We start from the raw sequence: 24,748 nt of genomic DNA, 5'->3' as shown, positions 1-24,748 counted from the left end.
AGATGGGATTTCACCTAAAATATTATTTTATCAAGATTTTGAATTCAGATTTTGAATAAAGAAGTTACATCATTGTATGACAAAATGTAGAGAGATGCTTACTGTAATTTATGGTGGGTAACGTGGTTGTATATATTGTTGGAGTTTTTTTATCTAAAAAGATGTAAAGAAAAAGGTATGTATACTGAACAAAAATATAAACGCAACATGCAACAATTTTCATTGATTTTAATGAGTTACTGTTTATATGAGGAAATCAGTCAATTGAAATTAATTTGTTAGGCCCTTATCTATAGATTTCACATGACTGGTCATCATGGTATTTTTGTGCATTCTAATTGCCATCGATAAAATGCAATTGTGTTCGTTGTCTGTAGCTTATGTTTGCCCATACCACAACCCCACAGAACGCCAAATATGTGGTCTGCGGTTGTGAGGCCAGTTGGACATACTGCCAAATTCTCTAAAACGACATTGGAAGTGGCTTATGGTAGAGAAATGAACATTCAATTCTCTGGCAACAGTTCTGGTGGACATTCCTGGAGTCAGCATGCCAATTGCACGCTCCCTCAAAACTTGAGACATCTGTGGCATTGTGTTGTGTGACAAAACTGCACATTTTATTTCAACTCATGAAACATGGGACCAACACTTTACATGTTGCGTTCATATTTATGTTCAGTATAGTTAACATAATTATTCACTAATCATTGATGCCTTTGAGACTGAGATCAGACTTAGCAGGAAATATCAAACAATTGACCTCTACACACTCACATGTCCACAGATTCCACACCCATTGCTTCCATACACACACACACTGACAGCCACCGTGCTTCTACACCTGCATTGCTTGCTGTTTGGGGTTTTTAGGCTGGGTTTCTGTACAGCACTTTGAGATATCAGCTGATGTAAGAAGGGCTATATAAATACATTTTATTTGAGTACACACATATAGTGGCGGGCCTTCTGGCAACGAAAGCAGTGAAGAATTCCCAGCCCAGCCAAGACAATACTGTAACTAACCAGAGAGTTAGAGAGAGCAAAAGAGAGAGAAAGCGAGAGAGCGAGAGTGTGAGAGAGAGAGCAGAGAGAGAGATGTATGTAACAGTTTTGATGGATGTCAGGATGTCATGATGGCTAACAAAACAGTCCTTTGATAATGTGTGGCCCCTGGTCATCATGGAAAGGGCCGCCTGGACAGACTAATGCGCTCAAATGTGGGAAAATCAACATTGTTTGTCTCAGTTGTAGTGCGGCACACACACACGGTCACACTTTTGTATAGTCTATAGGCCTTTTCACACTGCATTGTTCTTAGCCCTGGCTAAGGATTAACACCTGTATTCCAAAGGGCTAAAGGACAAACATACATGCGACCAACACATATCTCTACCACGCGACCAATGTTATAAGAAATAAGACATTTATTTAACACATTATTTCCTAATGATTCTACCCTAGCATTTTATTCCCAACATTAATGGTTTGTATAAACCTGCGGTTTGTAGGGTGTCCAACCACCACAAATTTCCCTTTCCCAAGACAAATATGATTCTACAGATTCTGAATCGTTCAGTGGGGTCTTTCTCTAACAAAGCATTAACATTATATCCCAAAAGTCAGATTTCGTAACCTAATAAATCCGATAATAAGCACTGAGCTCTGTTGACATACTGTAGCAGCACGGCTTTCTCGCAGCAACTTTTGAGCTTTTTACATGTTGTGTTGGTTGTCTGCAAAGTTGCCTCCACGGGTCGCTAAAAGTAAAATTAACATAACACGAGCTGAATTAAATGTAAAAGGTTAGAAAGCTTGCGATACGCTCAGTGCTCCGTTGAAACTTAACAGAGCTTGTTTTGTAAGAAATCTTCAAAAAATATGAGAAATTTCCCATTAATATGAAAAGCATATACTAAAATATGAAAATACTACAGGTCATATACATCTTACCCCAATATTGCTTTATGTCCTCCATATTTGAGCAGAAAGGTGACGAGTTCAACGGTGAGCATGTCAGTTTGCCTTAATTTTCAAACAGCATCCAGCCTAGCTAACACAATGCTATTTCCAGATGTTTTACCAGTTTTGTTCTCTGGCCTCAATTGAATTATTTTGGCCATTCTGCAAGGGAAAAAACTCCAATAACCTTTGAACGGATTATGATATAGACATGATGTTTGGAATATTGGTATCTACACAATTGACATATTATTTTACCCATTGGTCAAAAGATGCATTTTTGATTGGACACCCTACTATGTGCCTGTCCATCCTGGGAAACATTTCACCTTTGAAATGAAAAAGTTGTTGACCGATGCCGGTTCAATTATTTGAATTCCATTCCATTTCGTCCATTTTTTTTCTGTGAGCTAGATGCTCAGTTTCTGTAGAGTTAAATCAGATCAATCCCAAACTATGCAATGTATTAAGGACTTGTAGTTTCCAACATGCCAATATTCTACATAGTGCAGAAAACTTGGTAATTAATTACAAACTGAGACGGAGAGAAGAGAGAACGCGCGAGAGGGATAGAAAGCAGGTGCTTTGCAAGGTATCTCCACCTGAAAATGCATGATCAAAGTGACTGACAATTGGTATTCAGCAAACATAAAAGTATGCCTTATTTACTTTAAAGAACTATTCAAATTGTGATTTTATCAGACAGCATTTGGCAGCAGCTCTATAGAGATGAGATGACTTAGATGTAAAAATAAAGTATCAAATATTTATTAAGTAATGTGAATAAATATGGGTTAATAAGTGATACATAAGATAAATAAGTGATACATAAAAGTATGCCTTATTTACTTAAAGAACTATTCAAATTGTGATTTTACAGACAGCATTTGGCAGCAGCTCTATAGAGATGAGATGACTTGGAAAATAATAAAGTATCAAATATTTTATTAAAGTAATGTGAAAAATTATGGTAATAAGTGATAAGCAAAAATGGGTAGCACACCATCATGAGACTTGTATTAATTGTAAGGGTGTAAGATAAATACTTTCAAGTACTACTATGGTGGAAAATTGCAAGATTATGTTATAATGCTACTATTGCATCAAATGGTTGTTTTATGCAACAGAATAAGGGGTGGTTAGAACGCTCATCTGTGTGTGTTCTACTGAGGATGGGCTCTGGAGATAACACTGACAGGAGATTTATGCTGTCTTTTGGGTGATGAAAACCTAAAGAGACCGCATTCCAGAGCATGAGTTAATGTTTCTGTTCTATATGGTACCAAGGACAGATGACCCCAGGGCCAGACCCTGATCTATACAATGAAAGATCCTGTTGACAACAGATACTGTCTTCTGTGAATTATAATTCTCTTCATACAAATCTTAACCTGTGACCCATTCTATACATCTGTTGTTCATCATGTAGGTTGAAAGGGGTGTATCTTGGCTATAAAATACCTTTGTACTTTTGTCTCGGGGCTCTCAACAATCATCTGAGCGTGATTCGTCGACCAGCCATCATTATCGTAGATCACTCAATCGATTCACTTTATATGTATAGAATAACTATCTTCAAAGTAATGACTCGGGACGTCGGGTTTGATATGAAAGCTTCTTGTAATAATTCTTGATCACGTTACATTTAACAACTTTAGATTCTACAAAGCAATGCCAGCAAGCTGCTAGCGCAAAGGAGCCAAAATAATCACCTGTTAATTGCACTTAACTAGCGCGTTCACTCTCTACTTCCTGTCGCAAGGCATTCTGGAACTTGCAGTCAAAAGCGTAATTCAATACTAACCAATCAATTACATATGTAAATAACTGTAAAGAAATATCTTTTAGATACAGCTCAATGAATTAACTTAAACATTAACTCTGTAACACATTAAAGTTACAACATCCTCCCCCCCCGATGAACAACTGTGTTCATCTAGATCTCTAGGCAGTATATCAACTGAATAGGTCTCCTCAACAAAGCCCTGAAACAGTACGAACTGAACATGATCTAACTAGGCCATCTCGGCCTGGAAACAGTTCCTCAATCTTTCCTAGTTCCAGGTTTGTCTGGTTTGTTATCTTCTCCTATGAGTACAACGTCACCCGCTTTCAGTGGGGTGGGCTGTGGTGTATCACAGCTGTGTGCTGACTTTAGATCCAGCAAGTAGTCTCTTCGCCAACTGTTCCAGAAACTGGTCACAAGTCTCTGCCTGTACTTCCATCTGCGTGTCATGCTCCTTGTTTATTCTTCTTGGCGATTCTATAGTTGTCTTGAGTTCTGGCATTTCTCGTTTCCATGGCAACTCCACGTGGTATCGACCATCTTTGAAGGTGGTTGTTTCCTCGAACTCTGTAGAGCCTCTGTAGAGCCTCTGTAGAGCCTCGTGTCATGTCCTCCTTGTTTAGCGTTGGGTGCTGAGTGTCAGCTGGAAATGGCTTTGGAGGCAAAGAGGTTAGTCGTTTACCCACCAGGAAGTGTGCTGGGGTCAGAGGTTGTGGTTCATCCACTTCMTTGTGCACGAAGGTCAGAGGCCTAGAATTTAGAATAGCTTCAACYTCTGTCAGGACTGTGCACATCTCTTCAAAGTTGAGTGAAGCTCTCCCAAKAACCTTTCGCAGGCATGTTTTCACTGACCTGACAAGTCTTTCCCAGAATCCGCCCCACCAGGCTGCTCGCTCGGCGATGAACCTCCAGGTGATGCCCCTTTCTGAGAAGAACGCCAAGAGTTGGAGCTCTTCGATTGCCTTCCACAGCTCTTTCAAGTCCTGTTCAGCTCTCTTGAACGTTTTTGCATTGTCTGAGTAGATTACTTTGCATAATCCTCTCCTTGAGATTAATCTTTTTAGAGCTAAAAGGAATTTCTCTGTTGACTGATCTGAGACCAGTTCCAAATGCACTGCTCTGGTTACAGCACAAGTGAACAGTGCAATGTATGACTTCTTCACAGAACCATTTTCTTTCACATAGAGCGGTCCTGCAAAATCCACACCTGTGACTTCAAATGGTGGCGATTCCGTTATTCTGTCTTTTGGTAAAGGCGCAGTGACCTGCTGTCCGGCCCTTGCCTTGAATCTTTTGCACACTATACAGCTTGCCACTGTGCTCTTGACTAGCTGCCTAGCACGCAAGATCCAGTATCGCTCCCTGATTTGTACTAAAGTGTCTCTTGCTCCAGAATGCATCACCTTCTCATGGTGGTACTGTATCAGCATTTCTGAGTATCTGTACTTGCTGGGCAGAACCCATGGGTGCTGCTCTCTGAATGTGAAGCTGGACTGTTGCAGTCTTCCTCCTACACTGAGTAGTTCGTGTTCGTCCAGGAACGGTTTCAGTTCTCTGATTTTACAGTCATTGTTTAGGCTTTTTCCTGCCCTCAGTAGTTTGATCTCCTGTCCAAAACTCTGTTGTTGTGTTACCTTAATCCAGTACTTTTCTGCATCGAACAGTTCGTCAGCAGTCAGTTCACCTTGTATCTTTATGGTTGTACGAGCATTGGCTATGAATCTCTTTATCCAGGCGGTGACTCTGAACACTCTTTTCAGTTTGCTGTACCTTTCAAGCTCCAACACAGGTTCAGTGATGTCTGTGTTGTTTGCTGCGAGTTGTACAGCAACCTGGCAACTGGACTTGAGTTCTATATTCACCTCTTCCGGAACTTTGTTATCATCAGTCCCCTCGGACTGATTGGGTGATGTCAGAATTCTGGGTCCATTCCACCATAGCYCGCTCTGTGTCAAGTTTCGAACAGTYTGTCCTCTTGTAGGGAGGTCAGCTGGATTAGTTTTCCCTTCAATATGTGACCATGACTCTGGATTGRTCAAGKACTGGATCTYCGTCACTCTGTTYGCAACAAACTGTTTCCATTTCTGAGCTGAGCTGCAAATCCAATGCAGCACGATCATCGAGTCTGTCCACATTTTGATCTGTTTTTCTTCCATTTTCAGTGTGGTCATCAAGTTGTTTGCTAGTCTCGCTCCAATCACAGCTCCCATGAGCTCCAGGCGTGGCAGCGTCATTTTCTTGAGTGGGGCTACCCTGGACTTGGATGCGATTAGACTTGTTGTTTCCCTGTCTTGTGATTCACCTTGCAAGTAAGCTACTGCACTGTAAGCCCTTTCACTTGCATCACAGAACACGTGTAGTTTCAGGGTGTGGCTATTATGTGGCCGCATGTCTGTTCTGTACCACCTTGGTATGGTGAGCTGGTGTAACTGGGGTAGTTCTGAACACCACTGTTGCCATTCTCGTGTCAGATCAGGTGGTAATTCTTCGTCCCAGCTGAGTCCCCTCTCCCACATTTCCTGGAACATGCATTTGATCCTGATGGTGAAGGGAGTTAAGAACCCAAGAGGGTCGAAGATACGTGCAGACGACTGCAGAACACTTCTCTTTGTGTTTTTCTTTAGAATGCTCAGTAGCGGCCGGAGGTCAAACACAAAGTCATCTGTTTCCGGTCTCCATACTAAACCTAAAACCTTCAGCACTAATCCTTGTGTTTCTAGCGTCAACGGGTGGTCAGTTGTCGTACTCTCCTCCCATTTTGTTTTCAATTCAGGAGAATTGGTCATCCACTTGCAGAGGTCCATGCCTGCAATCGACAGCATTCGCTTTGCAGTTGTTGTCACAAGGTAAGCCTCTTCAACATTGCGTGAACTTGCAATGAAATCATCTACATAGAGTGACTCTCTCAGTATCTCTACAACTTCTGGTTGTTCTGTTTCATATTGTTTCAGGTGCTTCCTGATTGTAGCTGCCAGCAAAAATGGACTTGGGGAAGCTCCAAATACCACTCTTTTCATCCTCAGCACACGGAGCTCCTCTTCATTTTCTCCCCTTGGTGGGCCTGTGAGCCATAGAAATCTCACGGCGTCTCTGTCTCTCTGCTAGGGATATCTGCAGGAAAGCTTTCTTATTGTCTGCCATGAATGCGATCTCATGTAGTCTGAACTTTATCAGAACGCTGAGCAGATCCGGATTCAGGTTCGGTTCTGTGAGTAGACAGTCATTGAGGGATGGACAGCCATCTTCATGGGACGAGGCATCAAACACCACTCTCAGTTTTGTTGTCACCTTATCTTCTCGGAGTACTGCATGGTGAGGTAAGTAGTATTTTACGTTGTCTGCACTTGATGCGTTGTCCTTGGGCACGTCCTCTGCCATATCCTGTTGTAAGTAGTCCTCTACCACTTCATTGTATCTGCTGTACAACGTCACATCCTTCTTCATTCTTTTCTTCAGACCTTCAAACCGTTTCTTGGCGATTCTATAGTTGTCTTTGAGTTCTGGCATTTCTCGTTTCCATGGCAACTCCACGTGGTATCGACCATCTTTGAAGGGTGGTTTGTTTCCCTCGAACCTCTGTAGAGCCTCGGTTTCCTCTGGGTCTGTGTTTTCTCGCTTATAATACCCAGAGACTCAAGCTCCCAGAATGCATGCAGTTGTTTGGAGACTAGTGTGTCTTCATCAAGTGGGATGAACATGCAAGTTGCCTCGGCGACACTTGACATGAACACGGGTCCCTGCACCGACCATCCAAAGGTGCTCTCTAAAGCAACCAGCGTCTCCGACAGTCGCTCACTCTGCCTGATACTATCTGCCAGTAGTAGTCTGCTCCTATCGGACAGAGAGTTCAGGATCATTGTCATCTCCTGGAAAGTCTGCGAGCTGCAGTCCCTTTCTATTGAGCTCATGTCGAATCTGTTCACCAGGAACCTTCATCACAGCTGTGCACACTTATGGGGTTTCAATTGCCTCTATCTCTATTCTCTGCTGTTTGTCCAGACATTCTCCAAGATGACTTTCACTGTGTTGCGTTGGGACGTTGCTGGGGCAGAGGAGCCAAACGTGTGAAGAGTGAGTGACTCTTGTCTGATTACTGGTAGCTTCAAGCCCTTCACAAGGTTTTCATGTATGAAGCTTCTCTGACTGCCTCCATCTAGTAAGCAACGAGCTATCTTCCTGCCCGATGGGCCTTCTACCCATGCCTTTGCCGTTTGTAGCAACATAGTGTTCTGTCCATCTGGTTTCATCTTCACTGATGGGGAATAACTGAGGAAACAACAGCATCTACAGAAACAGTAGGGGGTTGCACCTCACTCCTCTTACCGGTACACACAGCAATGTGATGTCTGCTTCCACATGTTGCACATGACACATCTTTGACTTTACAGAATTTTGCTATGTGTCTCTGTCCTAAACATACAAAGCATCTTCCCATTTTCTTCAGTTTCTCTTTGCGTGTAGCAATATTGTGGTCAGGGCAGTTTTCTGATTTGTGGTCTGCACTGTCACAGAATAGACAGTTTTGTTCCTTCTGGCTGGCTGTATGCAGTGCTGCAGCAGAGTTGGGTCTTTTTGTTTTCATTTCATTGGAGAAGCATGACTTGTTCATGGTTTGCTCTCTTTCGTTTGGTTGCGTGATCTTGTCATTTGTAGCGCTCTCTCCCTGCTCTGAACCTCCTTCTGTAGGAACTGACAATCTCAGACACTTTCATTCATCATCTACTCCCCTCTGACGACTATAGTCAAGAGCTATGTCCTCTGGAATCATCTGCAGTAAGATTGGGCATAGTAGGCTTCCATAGGTTTCTGACACTACACCCAGTGATTCAGGCTCCTAATCTGAATTTCACATTCATCATATAGCTGCCTCAATGCATTTAGATCAGAGGATTTCTTCACAGGGGTGAGATTCAGCAGCTTTGACATATGAGCACTATCACAAGATCTTTCCTTCCAAATCTGCTCTTGAGTAGAGCGATTGCATCATCATAGTTACTGTCTGTTAACATCAGTCCTGCTACTGCCTTTGCAGCTGGTCCAGTGAGATATGTTTTCAGATAGGTAAACTTCTCTTTATTACACAGTGAATCATTGTTGTGAATAGCAGTCTCATACTGACTCCAAAACTCCTGCCACATACTGACATCTCCATAGAATTTCTCAATAATCAACTTTGGTAGCCTTACTGATTTTCTCTGTGATCTGTTTGAGTTAGCGTCACTCACCCGTGCTGGTAGTGGATTGAGATCCTGGTTTTTCTTTATCACTCGTTGTGCACGGCTCTTAAGCATGATAACGCGCTCTTTGTAATCCTCTGTGCATGCAGTCTCTGCCTCCATCCGTCCAATGGGATTAACTGTTCAATTCCACCATCAAGTTCAAACAAACTGTCCTCCTTAGCTGACAGCAATTCCAACAATGTACTCAAGTGATCGGTATCCGGATTCGACTGGGATATTTCCACGTCAATCTGATTCAAAATCCGTGTTGTGGCACCTCGAATGGTACCCCGCTTTCGTCTCATTCTTTCGGTTTCATGCCGACGTTCCTCCTCAGCCATTTCAGCCGCTTCTTCTTCGCTGCTCATATCCCGGGTTTCGGCACCAAAAATAGAATAACTATCTTCAAAGTAATGACTCGGGACGTCGGGTTTGATATGAAAGCTTCTTTTAGTATAATTCTTGATCACGTTACATTTAACAACTTTAGATTCTACAAAGCAATGCCAGCAGCTGCTAGCGCAAAGGAGCCAAAATAATCACCTGTTAATTGCACGTAACTAGCGCGTTCACTCTCTACTTCCTGTCGCAAGGCATTCTGGAACTTGCAGTCAAAAGCGTAATTCAATACTAACCAATACAATTACATATGTAAATATCTGTAAAGAAATATCTTTAGATACAGCTCAATGAATTAACTTAAACATTAACTCTGTAACACATTAAAGTTACAACATCATGTGTGCGTTGTATTGACCTGCTCCCTTATTAATAAGTGACTCAAATTTAGTTTAGTATAACTCTGTCTCTCCTCATTTGATCGTAAAAAGAAATTAACCACCACACTACTTCAGTATTTCTTTTTGGTATCTGTACTTTACTCTTATTATTTTTGACAACTTTTCCTTGTACTTTTTACTCCGTACATTTTCCCTGACACCCAAAAGTACTCGTTACATTTTGAATGCTTAGCAGGGCAGGAAAATGGTCCAATTCACACACTTATTGTCACGCCCTGACCTGAGAGATCCTTTTTATGTCTCTATTTGGTTTGGTCAGGGTGTGATTTGGGGTGGGTATTCTATGTTCTTTAGTTCTATTATTTGTATTTCTATGTTTTGGCCAGGTAGGGTTCTCAATCAGGGCCAGCTGTCTATTGTTGTCTCTGATTGAGAACCATACTTAGGTATCCCTTTTTCCCATCTGTCTTTGTGGGAGATTAACTTTGTTTGTGGCACATAGCCCTTTAGCTTCACGGTTGTTTTGGATTGTTTATTGTTTTTGTCGGCGTCATATAAATAAAGTAATATGTACGCTCATCACGCTGCACCTTGATCCACTTCATTCAACAGCCGTGACACTTATCAAAAGAACATCCCTGGTCATCCCTGCTACCTGATCTGGCGGATTCACTAAACACAAATGCTTTGTTTGTAAATTATGTGCGCTGGCTATCCGTAAAAAAATAAAAAAATAAAATGGTGTCGTCTGGTTTGCGTAATATAAGGAATTTGAAATTATTTATTATTTTACTTTTAATATTTAAGTACATCTTATCAATTACATTTACTTTTAATACTTAATTATATTTAAAACCAAATACTTTTTAGACTTTTACTCAAGTAGTATTTTACTGGGTGACTTTCACATTTACTTGAGTCATTTTCTATTAACGTATTTTTACTTTTACTCAAGTATGACAATTGGGTACTTTTTCCACCACTGGGGCTAGTAGATAGTTGTGTTAGATTCTGGGTGAAACTTGGAACATTGTTATACGCAGAAGCATAGTTAATAAAGGAGTGAAAGAGACTGTTTTTTACATCAGAAGTTAATGGTTATCTGTAGGAGACAGATGGCTTTGGAATGTGTTGGGTGGACGAGAGAAAGTCACAGTATTGCTATAGGGGAAGCGGATGGACATCTGTGGATTAGGCGAAGGAGGGGTTGAGGTCAGGTCAGATCCATTGAAGGGAGAAATTATGGTTTATTACCCTACTACCCTCTTCCTGTCAAACCATATGATGTAAAGATTGGAGAGAAGGAGGAGGGCCTAAAGTGGAGAATATATACTTGAGGTGGTGGAAACATGTTTTTGTCTAAATTAAAGCTGTTCCCTTTGGGAAGAATTAAACTAGGTTAAGCTTCTCTAGTGTCTGTGAGTTATTTACACTGAATTTTTATTTATTTTAGCTTTATTTAACTAGGCAAGTCAGTTAAGAACAAATTCTTATTTTCAATGACGGCCTAGGAACAGTGGGTTAACTGCCTTGTTCAGGGGCAGAACGACAGATTTTGACCTTTTCAGTTCGGGGATTCGATCTTGCAACCTTTTGGTTACTAGTCCAATGCTCTAACCACTTGGCTACCTGCCCCCCCGAAAATAAGAACCTAACAGTTKAAATGTTATTGATCGTCTGTAGAGCATCTATAAATGGACAACTCAAATAAAGTGTTACCCCCCACACACACACACACTTACCAAGTGTAGTTGCTTTTTGGCATCGCACTGCATCAACTAGAGAGGAAAAGAGAAAGGTGAAGAACAATGGGTTAAAACTGCTAGTTATTGTTCATAAGCATATTTCACAGACACGTATGTACAAAGAGCACACATACGTACGTACATACGCACACACACACACACACTTAAAAGGCGTAGTGTCTTTTGGCCATCTATCTGCATCACATAGAGAAGGAAAGGTTAAAACCATCCCTACCAGTTATTTTTAATTAAGCAATATTTCCACACACCACAACACACACACACACACACACACACACCCACACACACACACACACACACACACACACACACACACACACACACACACACACACACACACACACACACACACACACACACACACACACACACACACACACACACACACACGGGTCCTGGAGGTGCATGCTTTAGTTCCAGCCCAGCACTAACTCACCTGATCAAAATAGACCTGACTGAAAGACCATGGATAGACACACACACACACACACACACACACACACAGACACACACACAAACACACACACACTTACCAAAAACATCATCACATTCTGTAAAAAAAAAGACAGGGCATATAGTAAGGAAGGGAGATGTGTTGACAATATACAACATGCAGTGCCTTCGGAAAGTATTCAGACCCCTTGACTTTTTCCACATTTTGTAGGTTACAGCCTTATTCTAAAATGGATTAAATCGATTGTTTCGCTCATAAATCTACACATAAAACCCCATAATGACAATGCAAAAACAGTGTTTTCAAAATGTTTGCTAATTTATATACACTACCGGTTATATACACAACACCTACTCATTCAAGGGTTTTTCTTTATTTTCACTCTTTTCTACATTGTGGAATTATAGTGAATGAATCAAAACTATGAAATAACACATATGGAATCATGTAGTAACCAAAAAAGTAGTAAACAAATCCAAATATATTTTATATTTGAGATTCTTCAAATAGCCACCATTTGCCTTGATGACAGCTTTGCACACTCTTCGCATTCTCTCAACCAGCTTCATGAGGTAGTCACCTGGAATGTATTGAAATTAACAGGTGTGCCTTCTTAAAATTTGTGGAATTTCTTCCCTTCTTAATGCATTTGAGCCAATCAGCTGTGTTGTGACAAGGTGGGGGGGTTTATTCAAGTGCAGTTGCAAAAAACATCAAGTGCTATGATGAAACTGGCTCTCATGAGGACCGCCACAGGAATTGGAGACCCAGAGTTACCTCTGCTGCAGAGGATAAGTTCATTAGAGTTACCAGCCTCAGAAATTGCAGCCCAAATAAATGCTTCACAGAGTTTAACTAACAGACACATCAACTGTTCAGAGGAGAATCAGGCCTGTGTGAATCAGGCCTTCATGATTGAATTGCTGCAAAGAAACCACTGCTAAAGGACACCACAATTATAAGAAGAGACCTGCTTGGGCCAAGAAACACGAGCAATGAACATTAGACCGGTGGAAATGTGTCCCTTGGTCTGGAGTCCAAATTTGAAATTTTTGGTTCCAACCGCCGTGTCTTTGTGAGACACGGTGTGAGTGAACGGATGATCTCCACATGTTTTTCTCATCGTAAAGCATGGAGGAGGTGGTGTGGGGGTGCTTTGCCGGTGACACTGTCTGTGTTATTTATAATTCAAGGCACACTTTACCAGCATGGCTACCACAGCATTCTGCAGCGATACACCATCCCATCTGATTTTTGCTTAGTGGGACTATCATTTGTTTTTCAACAGGACAATGACCCAACACACCTCCAGGCGATGTGTGGGCTATTTTATCAAGAAGGAGAGTGATAGAGTGCTGCATCAGATGACCTGGCCTCCACAATCCCCCGACCTCAACCAAATTGAGATGGTTTGGGATGAATTGGACCGCAGAGTGAAGGAAAAGCAGCATATGTGGACCCTCCTTCAAGACTGTTGGAAAAGTATTCCAGGTGAAGCTGGTTGAGAGAATGCCAAGAGGGTGCAAAGCTGTCATCAAGGCAAAGGGTGTCTATTTGAAGATTCTCAAATACCAAATATATTTTTTATTTGTTTAAGACTTTTTTGGTTATTACATGATTCCATATGTGTTATTTCATAGTTTTGATGTCTTCACTATTATTCTACAATGTGGAAAATAGTAATAAAGAAAAACCCTTGAATGAGTAGGTGTTCTAAAACTTTTGACCGGTAGCGTATATTTAACAAAACGTTTAAAAAAAAATCCCAATTATATAAGTATGGAGTCCCTTTACTCCGTACTTTGTTGAAGCACCTTCGGCAGCGATTACAGCCTCGAGTCTTCTTGGGTATGACGCTAGAAGCTTGGCACACCTGTTTTTGGGGAGTTTCTCCCATTGTTCTCTGCAGATCCTCTCAAGCTCTGTCAGGTTGGATGGGTAGAGTTGCTGGACAGTTATTTTCAGGTCTCTCCATAGATGTTCAATCGGGTTCAAGTCCAGGCTCTGGCTGGCCATTCAGAGACTTGTCCTGAAGCCACTCCTGCTTTGTCTTGGCTGTGTGTTAAGGTTGTTGTCCTGTTGGAAGGTGAACCTTCGCCCCAGTCTGAGGTCCTGAGCGCTCTGGAGGAGGTTTTCATCAAGGATCTCTCTGTACTTTGCTCCGTTCCTCTTTGCCTCAACCCTGACTAGTCTCCCAGTCCCTGCCACTTAAAAACATCCCCACAGCATGATGCTGCCACCACCATGCTTCCCCGTAGGGATGATGCCAGGTTTCCGCCAGACGTGAGGCTTGGCATTCAGGCCAGAGTTCAATCTTGGTTTCATCAGACTAGAGAATCTTGTTTCTCATGGTCTGAGAGTCTTTAGGTGCCTTTTTGCAAACTCCAAGCGGGCTGTCATGTGCCTTTTACTGAGTGGCTTCCGTCTGGCCACTCTACCATAAAAGCCTGATTGGTGGAGTGCTGAAGAGATGGTTGTCCTTCTGGAAAATTCTCCCATCTCTACAGAGGAACTCTAGAGCTCTGTCAGAGTGACCATCGGGTTCTTGGTCACCTCCTTGACCAAGGCCCTTCTCCCCCGATTGCTCAGTTTGGCCCGGGCGGCCAGCTCTTGGAAGAGTCTTGGTGGTTCCAAACTTCTTCCATTTAAGAATGATGGAGGCCAYTGTGTTCTTGGGGACCTTCAATGCTGCAGAAATGTTTTGGTACCCTTCCCCAGATCTGTGCCTCGACACAATCCTGTCTCAGAGCTCTACGGACAATTCCTTCGACCTCATGGCTTGGTTTTTGCTCTTAAATGCAATGTCAACTGTGGGATCTTATTTAGACAGATGTGTGCCTTTCCAAATCATGTCCAATCAATTGAATTTACCAAAGGTTGACTCCAATCAAGTTTTAGAAACAATCTGAATACTTTCAGTCTGAATACTTTCCGAAAGCACTGTACTTTATGTAATATTATTATTTTATGCACTAGAGGTCATGGACCAAAGGTATTTTAAACATACCTTTATCTTGTTCTCTGACTTCTTGTAATGAATTATATTTGTGATTGAATGCATCTKYAACCAGACACTTGAAKCCTTTCAAACTGACCAACTCCACCTCAGCTAGACTGTATGAGACATTGGAGACACACTCAGGTTCCTGTTATAGAGGGGGAGGAGAAAGAAGAGGCTCAGTACTAGAGGAACACACACACAGTAGAACCAATGCACATGCATGTGCACACACACACACACACACACACACACACACACACACACACACACACACACACACACACACACACACACACACACACACACACACACACACACACACACACACACACACACACACACACACACACACACACACACACACACACACACACAGTGACATAGACCTACCTCCCCATCCAGACATTCCAGTAAGTAACATACTGCTGAATTTCTTTTGTCTTCAGTGTAATCTTTGCATTTGAAGTCCTTCTTACAGTTCTCCCTGTAGAACCTGCTAAGGGCTTTTTCAACACTTTCAAACGTTTCCTGTAATAAACGTGGAATTGACAGAAATTACGTTTGTAATCCTTTAGGGCCAAACCATAGCTTGAGATAAGCTTGCATAAAATTTACCTTTTCATAACATTTTGCATCTATGTCAATGGATTCAAGATCAATTTACACTTGCAGATTTCAAGTTAGGAGTCAGGCTTTACAGATAGAATGTACAGAAATGGAATTGAACCCATACCTCACTTTTGTTCACTCTGAACAAATAGTCCCTTGGCAGACTTTCTACCTTGAAGGTAAAAAGGCAACCAGTTACTTTAAGGTTCAACATCATATTACGTATTAAAATGCACACAAAAGTGAGAAACATTGTGATGAGTAACTAGTGACTATCATTTACCATTTCTGTCAAAAATTCATTATACATGCAGATAGGCTCTTCACACAGACAAGCTCTCCACAGGCACACCTGCTGAGGAGGGAGAGGAGAGAGAGTGTAGAGGATGGAAGGAGAAGAAAGAATCAGTCAAGTATACTATCTGTAATAAACCTGAATGTGCAATGTGCATGTTTAAATAATCATTACATAATAATGAATACCTAATTTATGTTGTTACTGAAACAATTATATGCAATTACACTACAATCACATCATATAGAATTCAAACTTTATTTAATTCATATATAGCTAAACAATGTGCACATAAGTAGTATGTGCTGTATGTGTTTCAGGGTTGCGGTCAAACCTTTTCGAGTCAATTCAGGGTATCAAAGATTCATGGTCCACTGTTTCATATGATAACATTTGAGCGAAATCCAGATGGGTAATGATATCTCCAGCTACAGGTTTGACTGTCAGTGCTGTGACAGCTTGAATAGTATCAGTGAGAGATGAGGCAGCATAGATTCTAGAACTCACAAAGAGACAGGCTCTGATAATCCATGCCAAGCCACTTGTCATGTTGCCATGGTAACCATCAGGATTTCCCCTGGACAGAAAGAGAGAGAGAAAAAGAGAGAAATAAATATTATTCCTTCAACTTTAAGATGAGAGAGAAATATTTTTCCCTCTGTCACGATCGTTGGTTGAATTAATGGACCAAGGCGCAGCGTGCATAGAGTTCCACATGTTTATTGGATGAAACCCACAGAAAACAATAAAGCGCGAAACGAAACGTGAAACTAATGTAGTGCTCGCAGGCAGCTAGATACAGACAAGATCCTACAAAAACCCAGTGGGAAAAGGCTGCCTAAATATGATCCCCAATCAGAGACAACGATAGACAGCTGCCACAAATTGGGAACCATACCAGGCCAACATAGAAATGAAAAAACTAGACTACCCACCCTAGTCACACTCTGACCTAACCAACATAGAGAATAAAAAGGATCTCTAAGGTCAGGGCGTGACACCTTCCTCAACCTTAAGATAAAGGAAAATACCACGCTGACAGTTCTCCCTGCAAAACTTCCTCAACGTTTAGTTAGAGGGCAAAGTACTGGTTTATCCTGACAGAAACATTAATGACAGACACTTTTTTGTAACTGCCTGACTACCATTTGAGAGAAAGAATGTTTTTGAATAACATTTTATTTCCTCCATTCTTTCTGTGTTTCATCAGTGTGGTTGTCTATACAGTTAGGCACAATTTCTAGGTTGTATTGGTCATTATCATACTGTAGATATTTCTTGATATTTCATGAGATAGGATAGGCCTACAAGTGGCATAACAGTAGGCATGGATTTATCTCACTTTAAATGTGTAACCAAGCAGTTAATACGCTACCAACTGAACATAATGTGTATTCATGCATGACAAAGTTGTCTTGATGACCAAACTCAGGATCATATACTGTACATCACTGTCAGAAGTCACTTGGTTATTTCTTGTCAGATCAATTGACTTATGTTCTTACCTGTTTTACTCAAGAGATGGTAAAGTAATGTATCTGAAGTTAAACTAAGAGAATCGTTTAAATTATATTAAATATATTTTCTATTTGAGATTCTTCAAAGTATCCACACTTTGTCTTGCTGACAGCTTAAACGTGCCAGCAAAAGCCCACGATGTGACGGTCTTAATAAAGCCAAGTGAAATATACTTCCAAGAACATCCAATCATACATCAAGAATAGCATGTGAGATGGCTGCTTCCTCCTCCATGACAAATATGCATTTGTCTAATACATTTTTTATTTATTTTACCAGGTAAGTTGACTGAGAACACATTCTCATTTGCAGCAACGACCTGGGGAATAGTTACAGGGGAGAGGAGGGGGATGAATGAGCCAATTGTAAACTGGGGATTATTAGGTGACCGTGATGGTTGAGTGCCAGATTGGGAATTTAGCCAGGACACCGGGGTTAACACCCCTACTCTTACGATAAGTGCCATGGGATCTTTAATGACCTCAGAGAGTCAGGACACCCGTTTAACGTCCCATCCGAAAGACAGCACCCTACACAGAGCAGTGTCCCCAATCACTGCCCTGGGGCATTGGGATCTTTGTTTAGACCAGAGGAAAGAGTGCCTCCTACTGGCCCTCCAACACCACTTCCAGCAGCACCTGGTCTCCCATCCAGGGACTGACCAGGACCAACCCTGCTTAGCTTCAGAAGCAAGCCAGCAGTGGTATGCAGGGTGGTATGCTGCTGGCAAATAAGAGACGATGGAAACCTTGTCTGTGATGTCATTCACCATACTCAAACTGACAACTTCTTTATTCTTCCATGTGCCTCCAAAGACCTCAACATCGCAAGTAGCAGAAATATCCACAAATGCAAAATACAACAGATTTATCCAGAGGACCTCGTCAGCAAAGCTGTGTCTGCCCTAACATAGGCTACATAGTGATCCCTCTGTTGTATAGTTTGCCAAGTAAGATCAGATCTATTGGAATAGATTTGTTTGTAATTATGGCTTATCTTATGCTGTCTAATAATGTCTATTGACCCAGGTTTTAATGTCAGAGGATGTGGGCCAGAGTTGTGTGGATGGAAAATGAGAAGGAAGTAGGTGTTATTCCAGAACACTGGATCAAAGATCAAACTGTGTAGTGGCTCCCAAATAAATATTACAATGCAATAAAGGATTGGTCAACACCCCCTCTGAAGTCATTTCAGCTTCCGAGAATAAAACTGACATCAGGTAAATAGCAGATCCATTATAATTTGTAAAAACAACTGCTGGTTGTTAACATTACTGTTAAATTGTTAAAAACCTCACCCCACCATTCAGAATCAAAACAGCAATGTGAAGACGTCGAAATCACGGAAGCCATTGGGCTTCCATGATTTCGACGTCTTCACATTGCTGTTTTGAGGAATGGAGGAGATTTCCAAGAGAAACCGAAAGAATTTACAACTGGTATGTTTAAACCCACATTGATAGTTTGTGTACATTCAATTTACTTGGCATGGTTTTTATTCTGTATATTGTTGTGTGTTTAGAATCGCATGAGGAATGTAATCTGCAACCTCCAGCCAATACTGCCTCCAAAGTTGTGTAAGTATATTAACCTGCAATGCTGATTATTAAATTGACCCCTTGTACCTAAACTCTAGCCACTGAACAACCACCTTGCCCTTTGATAGACTGGGAGGACATATTACCGTATTACTGATCCTTTCAAATCTACAAGAGTGTGGGTAATGGGAAGATAGCTTCAATCCAGACAGAATCCCTCCATGTTGCGCCATTGTTAGAATAGTGAAACAAACGTGAAACTGAGCTGAAATAAGTATTGATTTCCAGGCTAGGGCTAGGGAGGTTAACTATGGCATGTTGTAGAATTTTAGTTTAAAGTTTGGTAATCTGTTTAGGTTGTCTTTTTCCACATCAAGAAAACTTAAACGCATGACAAATGTGAGTAGAAAAAGGCTGGATCTTATTTTACACTTCCATGTTTATTTTCAGGTAAAGGACCAGAAAACCTGTGCCAATGCTACCAAGAAACAAATGGCTAAAATGCAGCACAAGCCACCAAATAATGACGGTGAGGACGACCCTTCGCAGCATAAGCCAACTACTTATTCTTGATCATTGTATTTTAGAAAGGTATTCTAATTTTAAAAACAATTGGCATGATGTTGTCCAATCTTTACTGCAAAAATAATCTTGGTCTCTCATATGGCTTAACCCTGGAGCATGAAGGCTCGAGATCTCCGTTTGCCTTCTTAATTGAGGGATTCCCCTCACCAAATTGCTGCAAACAGACGGAAGTATGAAACCCTCCATTTAGAATTTTCGTTTAAAGTTTGGTAAAATTTTGATTGTGTTTAGGTTGCCTTACAAATGTGTAGAAAAATGCTTGATGTTATTTTACACTTGCATGGGTTATTTTTTAGGCCTACCCAAGCCCCCACAAAAATTGTGGCGCCAGAAAACCAGTGCCAGTGCCACTAAGAAATGCTAAAAGCTACGCAAGCCACCAAGTGATTATAATGAGGAGGACCCTTCACAACGTAAGCCAAGCAACCCCTTATTCTCATTCTTGATCAATGTATTTGGGAAAGGTTTTCTAATTGTATCCAGAATTGCCATAATGTGGTCCAATATTTTACTGCAGAGAATCTTGAGCCTTCATGCTCCAGGGATAGGTAATGTGGGAGACTGAGGTCTCTTTCTGCCTCTTCAGATGGGAGATACCCCTCATCAAAGTGCTGCATAGGCTCAGACCCGTTACCTCTGCCGGGAAGCAAGTATGACACATTCTTTTAAAATTATTTTAATGCTATTGAAATTAAATTGTTATATTTGGAAGTGAACAAATGTAAAACTACATACAGTACTTTGATCTCCTTTGTGAGATCTGTGACCTTTTAAAGTACAGTCACTCGAGTTCGGTTGAGGAATTCGACTTCAACCTGAATGAGACGGAGGAAGATGTACTAAGGACTTGGTATTTTATTAGGATCCCCATTAGCTGTTACGAAAAGCAGCAGCTAATCTTCCTGGGGTCCACACAAAAACATGAAACATGACATAATGCGGAATATTAATAGACAAGTATAGCTCAAATAGGGGAGAGGAGTTGTGCCGTGAGGTGTTGCTTTATCTGTTTGTTTTTTAAACCAAGTTTGCTATTCATTTGAGCAATATGAACTGGAAGGGAGTTCCATGCAAAAATGTCTCTAAGTAATACAGTACGCTTTCTTGAATTTGTTCTGGATTTGGTAGACTGTGAAAAGACCCCTGGTAGCATGTCTGGTGGGGTAAGTTTGTTTGTGTGTGTGTGTGTGTGTGTGTGTGTGTGTGTGTGTGTGTGTGTGTGTGTGTGTGTGTGTGTGTGTGTGTGTGTGTGTGTGTGTGTGTGTGTGTGTGTGTGTGTGTAAGTTGACTATGCAAACAATTTAGAATTTTCGACACATTCATGTTTATTATAAAAAGAAGTGATGCAGTCAGTCTCTCCTCAACTCTTAGAGACTTACATGCATAGTATTTACATTATCCCTCTGATTGTTAGATTACTTGTTAGATATTACTGCACGGTCGGAACTAGAAGCACAAGCATTTCGCTACACTCGCATTAAAATCTGCTAACGCAACCAATAAACGCAACCAATAAAATTTGATTTGATTTACAATGAAGAGCAAGACATGCCGCTCTGTTCTGGGCCAGCTGCAGCTTAATAACTAGGTTTTTCAAGATTAGACAAAGCTAGAGCCAGTAGGCTTTTTCGAGAGTGGTGTCATAAAAGCAGAGCATCTCTTTATTAGGGACAGATCTCTCCCCATCTTTGCAACCATTGAATCTATATGTTTTGACCATGCCAGTTTACAATTTAAGGTAACACCAAGTAATTTAGTCTCCTCAACTTGTTCAACAGCCACACCAATCATTACCAGATTCAGAAGAGTTCTAAAACGTATGGAATGATTTGTACCAAATACAATGCTCTTAGTTTTAGAGATGGCCACCCATTCCAAAACAGACTGCAACTCTTTAAGGGTTTCAATGACTTCATTAGCTGTGGTTGCTGATGCGTATATGGTTGAATCATCAGCATACATGGACACACGTGCTTTGTTTAATGCCAGTGGCAGGTCATTGGTAAAAATAGAAAAGAGTAGAGGGCTTAGAGTGCTGCCCTGCGGTACACCACACTTGACATGTTTGACATTAGAGAAGCTTCCATTAAAGAAAACCCTTTGAGTTCTAATAGATAGCTCTGAATCTGGCAGAGGTTGAAAAGCCATAACACATTTGTTCTCTGAACAACAGGTTATGGTCAATAATGTCAAAGGCTGCACTGAAGTCAAACAGTACAGCTCCCACAATCTTCATATTAACTTCTCTGGGATATGTGGGATGGCACCTCGCCAACAGCCAGTGAAATTGCAGGGCTCCAAATTCAAAACAACAGAAATCCCATAATTAAAATTCCTCAAACATACAAGTATTTTACACCATTTTAAAAGATAATCTTCTTGTAAATCCAGCCACAGTGTCCGATTTCAAATAGGCTTTGCGGCAAAAGCACACCAAACAATTATGTTAGGTCAGCACCTAGTCACAGAAAACCATACAGCCATTTTCCAGCCAAGGAGGGCTCACAAAAATCAGAAATAGCGATTAAATTAATCACTAACTTTTGATGATCTTCATCAGATGGCACACAGGACTTCATGTTACACAATAAATGTGTGTTTTCTTCGAAAAAGTTAATCTTTATGCCCAAAAACCTCATTTGAAATTGGTGTGTTATGATCAGAAATGCATTGTCTCAAACAAACATCCGGTGAAAGTGCAGAGAGCCACATTAAATTACAGAAATACTCATAATAAACATTGTTAAAGATACAAGTGTTATGCATGGAAATATAGATAAACTTCTCCTTAATACAACCGCTGTGTCAGATTTGGCTTTACGGCGAAAGCACACCTTGCGATTATGTTAGGTCAGCGCTTGTCACAGAAAAATATCCAGCCATTTTCCAAAGGAGAGGTGTCAGAAAAGTCAGAAATAGCGTTATAAATATTCACTTACCATTGATGATCTTGATCGGAATGCACTCCCAGGAATCCCAGATCCACAATAAATGTTTGTTTTGTTCGATAAAGTCCATCATTTACATCCAAATACCTCCTTTTTGTTCGCGCGTTTAACCCAGTAATCCAAATGAATATTGCGCGATCACTTGTTCAGACCAAATGTCAAAAAAGTTATATTAAAGTTCGTAAAAACATGTCAAACGATGTTTCGAATCAATCTTTAGGATGTTTTTAATATAAATCTTCAATAATGTTCCAACCGGAGAATTCCTTTGTCTTTAGAAATGCAATGGAACGCAGCAACCTGTCACTGGTGCCCGCGTGATCAGCTCATGGCACTCTGCCAGACCTCTGGCTCAAACATCTCTCATTCTCTCTTCCTTCACAGTAGAAGCCTCAAACAAGGTTATAAAGACTGTTGACATCTAGTGGAATCCTTAGGAAGTGCAATATGACCACATAGACACTGTATATTTGTTGTTTTTGTTGTTTCAGTGTTCAGTTTATTTATTAACCTGTTTGGGATAGGGGGCAGCATTTTCACTTTTGGATGAATTGGTGCCCATAGTGAACTCCCTCCTACTCTGTCCCAGATGATAATATATGCATATTATTATTACTATTGGATAGAAAACACTCTCAGTTTATAAAACTGTTTGAATTATGTCTGTGAGTATAACAGAAGTCATATGGCAGGCAAACTTCCAAACAGAAAGTGAGAATTCTGAGAAGGGTCGATGTGAAAGTCATCGCCTATTCAATTCCCTGTATAATATGGATCTGTTTGCACTTCCTACACCTTCCACTAGATGTCAACAGTCAGTAGAACGTGGAATGAAGCCTCTAGTGTGATGTGGGGCCGGATGGGAGCTATTTGAGTCAGTGGTCTGGCAGAATGCTAGTTCCTGGTCATGCGCGCTAGTCATGGAATGGCCATGTGTGCCATTACTTATACAGACATGAAGAAATGCTCCGGTTGGAACGTTATTGGATATATATGATAACAACATCCTGAAGATTGATTCTCTACTAAGTTTGACCAGTTTATTCGACTTGTAATATAACTTTTTGAAGTTTTCGTCTGAACGTTTGCCTGGGCATCTGCGCCAGCGTTTGGACACGTGTACTACACATGCTAGCTAAAGTTGCTAATTGGACATAAGTATGGACATTATCGACAAAACAACACGATTTATTGTGGAACTAGATTCCTGGCATTGCATTCTGATGAAGATAATCAAGGTAAGGGAATATCTATGATGTAATTCGTATTTTTGTTGACTCCAACATGCGGAGAGAATTTTGTTAAATCTGAGCGCCGTCTCAGATTATTGCATGGTGTGCTTTTTACTAAAGTTTTTAAAAATCTGACACAGCGGTTGCATTAAGAATAGTGTATCTTTAATTATATGTAAAACATGTATCTTTCATCAAAGTTTATGATGGTATTTCTGTTATTTGACGTGGCTCTCTGTAATTACTCCGGATATTTTGGAGGCATTTCTGAACATGGCGCCAATGTAAAACCGAGATTGGTGATATAAATATGCACATTATCGACACAAAACATAAAATGTATTGTGTAACATGATGTCCTATGAGTGCATCTGATTGAAGATTATCAAATGTTTGTGATTAATTTTATCTCTATTTCTGCTTTGTGTGACTATCTTTGGCTGGGAAAAATGGCTGTGTGTTTTTGGATTTGTGGTGATCTAAACATAAATAATACTGTTGTGTTTTCGCTGTAAAACATTTTTTTAATCAGACACGATGGCTAGATTAACAAGATGTTTATCTTTTCATTTGCTGTATTGGACTTTGTTAATGTGTGAAAGTTACATATTTTAAAAAAAAAATTAAAAAAATTGCGCGCTGGCCTTTTTCAGGCGGAATGTTTTGTGGGTTGTTCCGCTAGCGGAACCCTGGGCGAGAAAGGTTAAATAAAATGAAAACTTACCACGCTGCGTTTTGGTCCGATCCTTCCTCCTCATCCGGACGAAGACGATATCTTACAGAACTACCCATAACCAATGGACCAAGCAGCGTGGTATGGAGGAGCAGAGGGTTCAGGACTCCTGGACATGGGAGGAAATCCTGGAACGGCAAGGGACCCTGGGCAAGACGGGAGAGTATCGCCGTCCTAAAGAGAGGTAGCTGGAGGCAGCTTAAGGTGGCGCGGCGACGCTACGAGAGTTGGCTTGAGGAACGTGCACGAGAGGCAGCTCCAGAAATTTTCTTTGGGGGGGGAATGGGTAAATTGGCGGAGTCAGGTCGGAGACCTGAGCGCAACTCCCCGTGCTTACCGTGGCGGGCGTCGTACTGGTCAGGC

At 41.0% G+C, this 24,748-nt stretch overlaps 1 protein-coding gene across 3 annotated transcripts in view; it reads right to left on the bottom strand.

Annotated features, from left to right (window-relative positions):
• The window catches only part of LOC111971265 (carnitine O-palmitoyltransferase 1, liver isoform-like), a 113,266-nt gene that overhangs the window by 5,639 nt on the left and 82,879 nt on the right, over positions 1 to 24,748 (bottom strand). The window contains exons 3-10 of one of the 3 annotated variants that reach the window (XM_070446288.1): positions 16,340 to 16,409; positions 15,821 to 15,892; positions 15,662 to 15,709; positions 15,319 to 15,456; positions 14,935 to 15,073; positions 12,007 to 12,024; positions 11,450 to 11,485; positions 103 to 153 (exon numbers count right to left, since the gene is read on the bottom strand). In XM_070446288.1, the coding sequence (XP_070302389.1) occupies positions 103 to 153; positions 11,450 to 11,485; positions 12,007 to 12,024; positions 14,935 to 15,073; positions 15,319 to 15,456; positions 15,662 to 15,709; positions 15,821 to 15,892; positions 16,340 to 16,409 (572 nt within the window). The remainder of the gene's footprint in view (positions 1 to 102; positions 154 to 11,449; positions 11,486 to 12,006; positions 12,025 to 14,934; positions 15,074 to 15,318; positions 15,457 to 15,661; positions 15,710 to 15,820; positions 15,893 to 16,339; positions 16,410 to 24,748) is intronic. The other 2 variants (XM_070446289.1, XM_070446291.1) reach the window with 2 other exon arrangements.

This window comes from Salvelinus sp. IW2-2015, linkage group LG13 (assembly GCF_002910315.2).
Source record: "Salvelinus sp. IW2-2015 linkage group LG13, ASM291031v2, whole genome shotgun sequence".
NCBI lineage: Eukaryota > Metazoa > Chordata > Actinopteri > Salmoniformes > Salmonidae > Salvelinus > Salvelinus sp. IW2-2015.
This window is presented reverse-complemented; position numbering and strand designations above follow the sequence as displayed.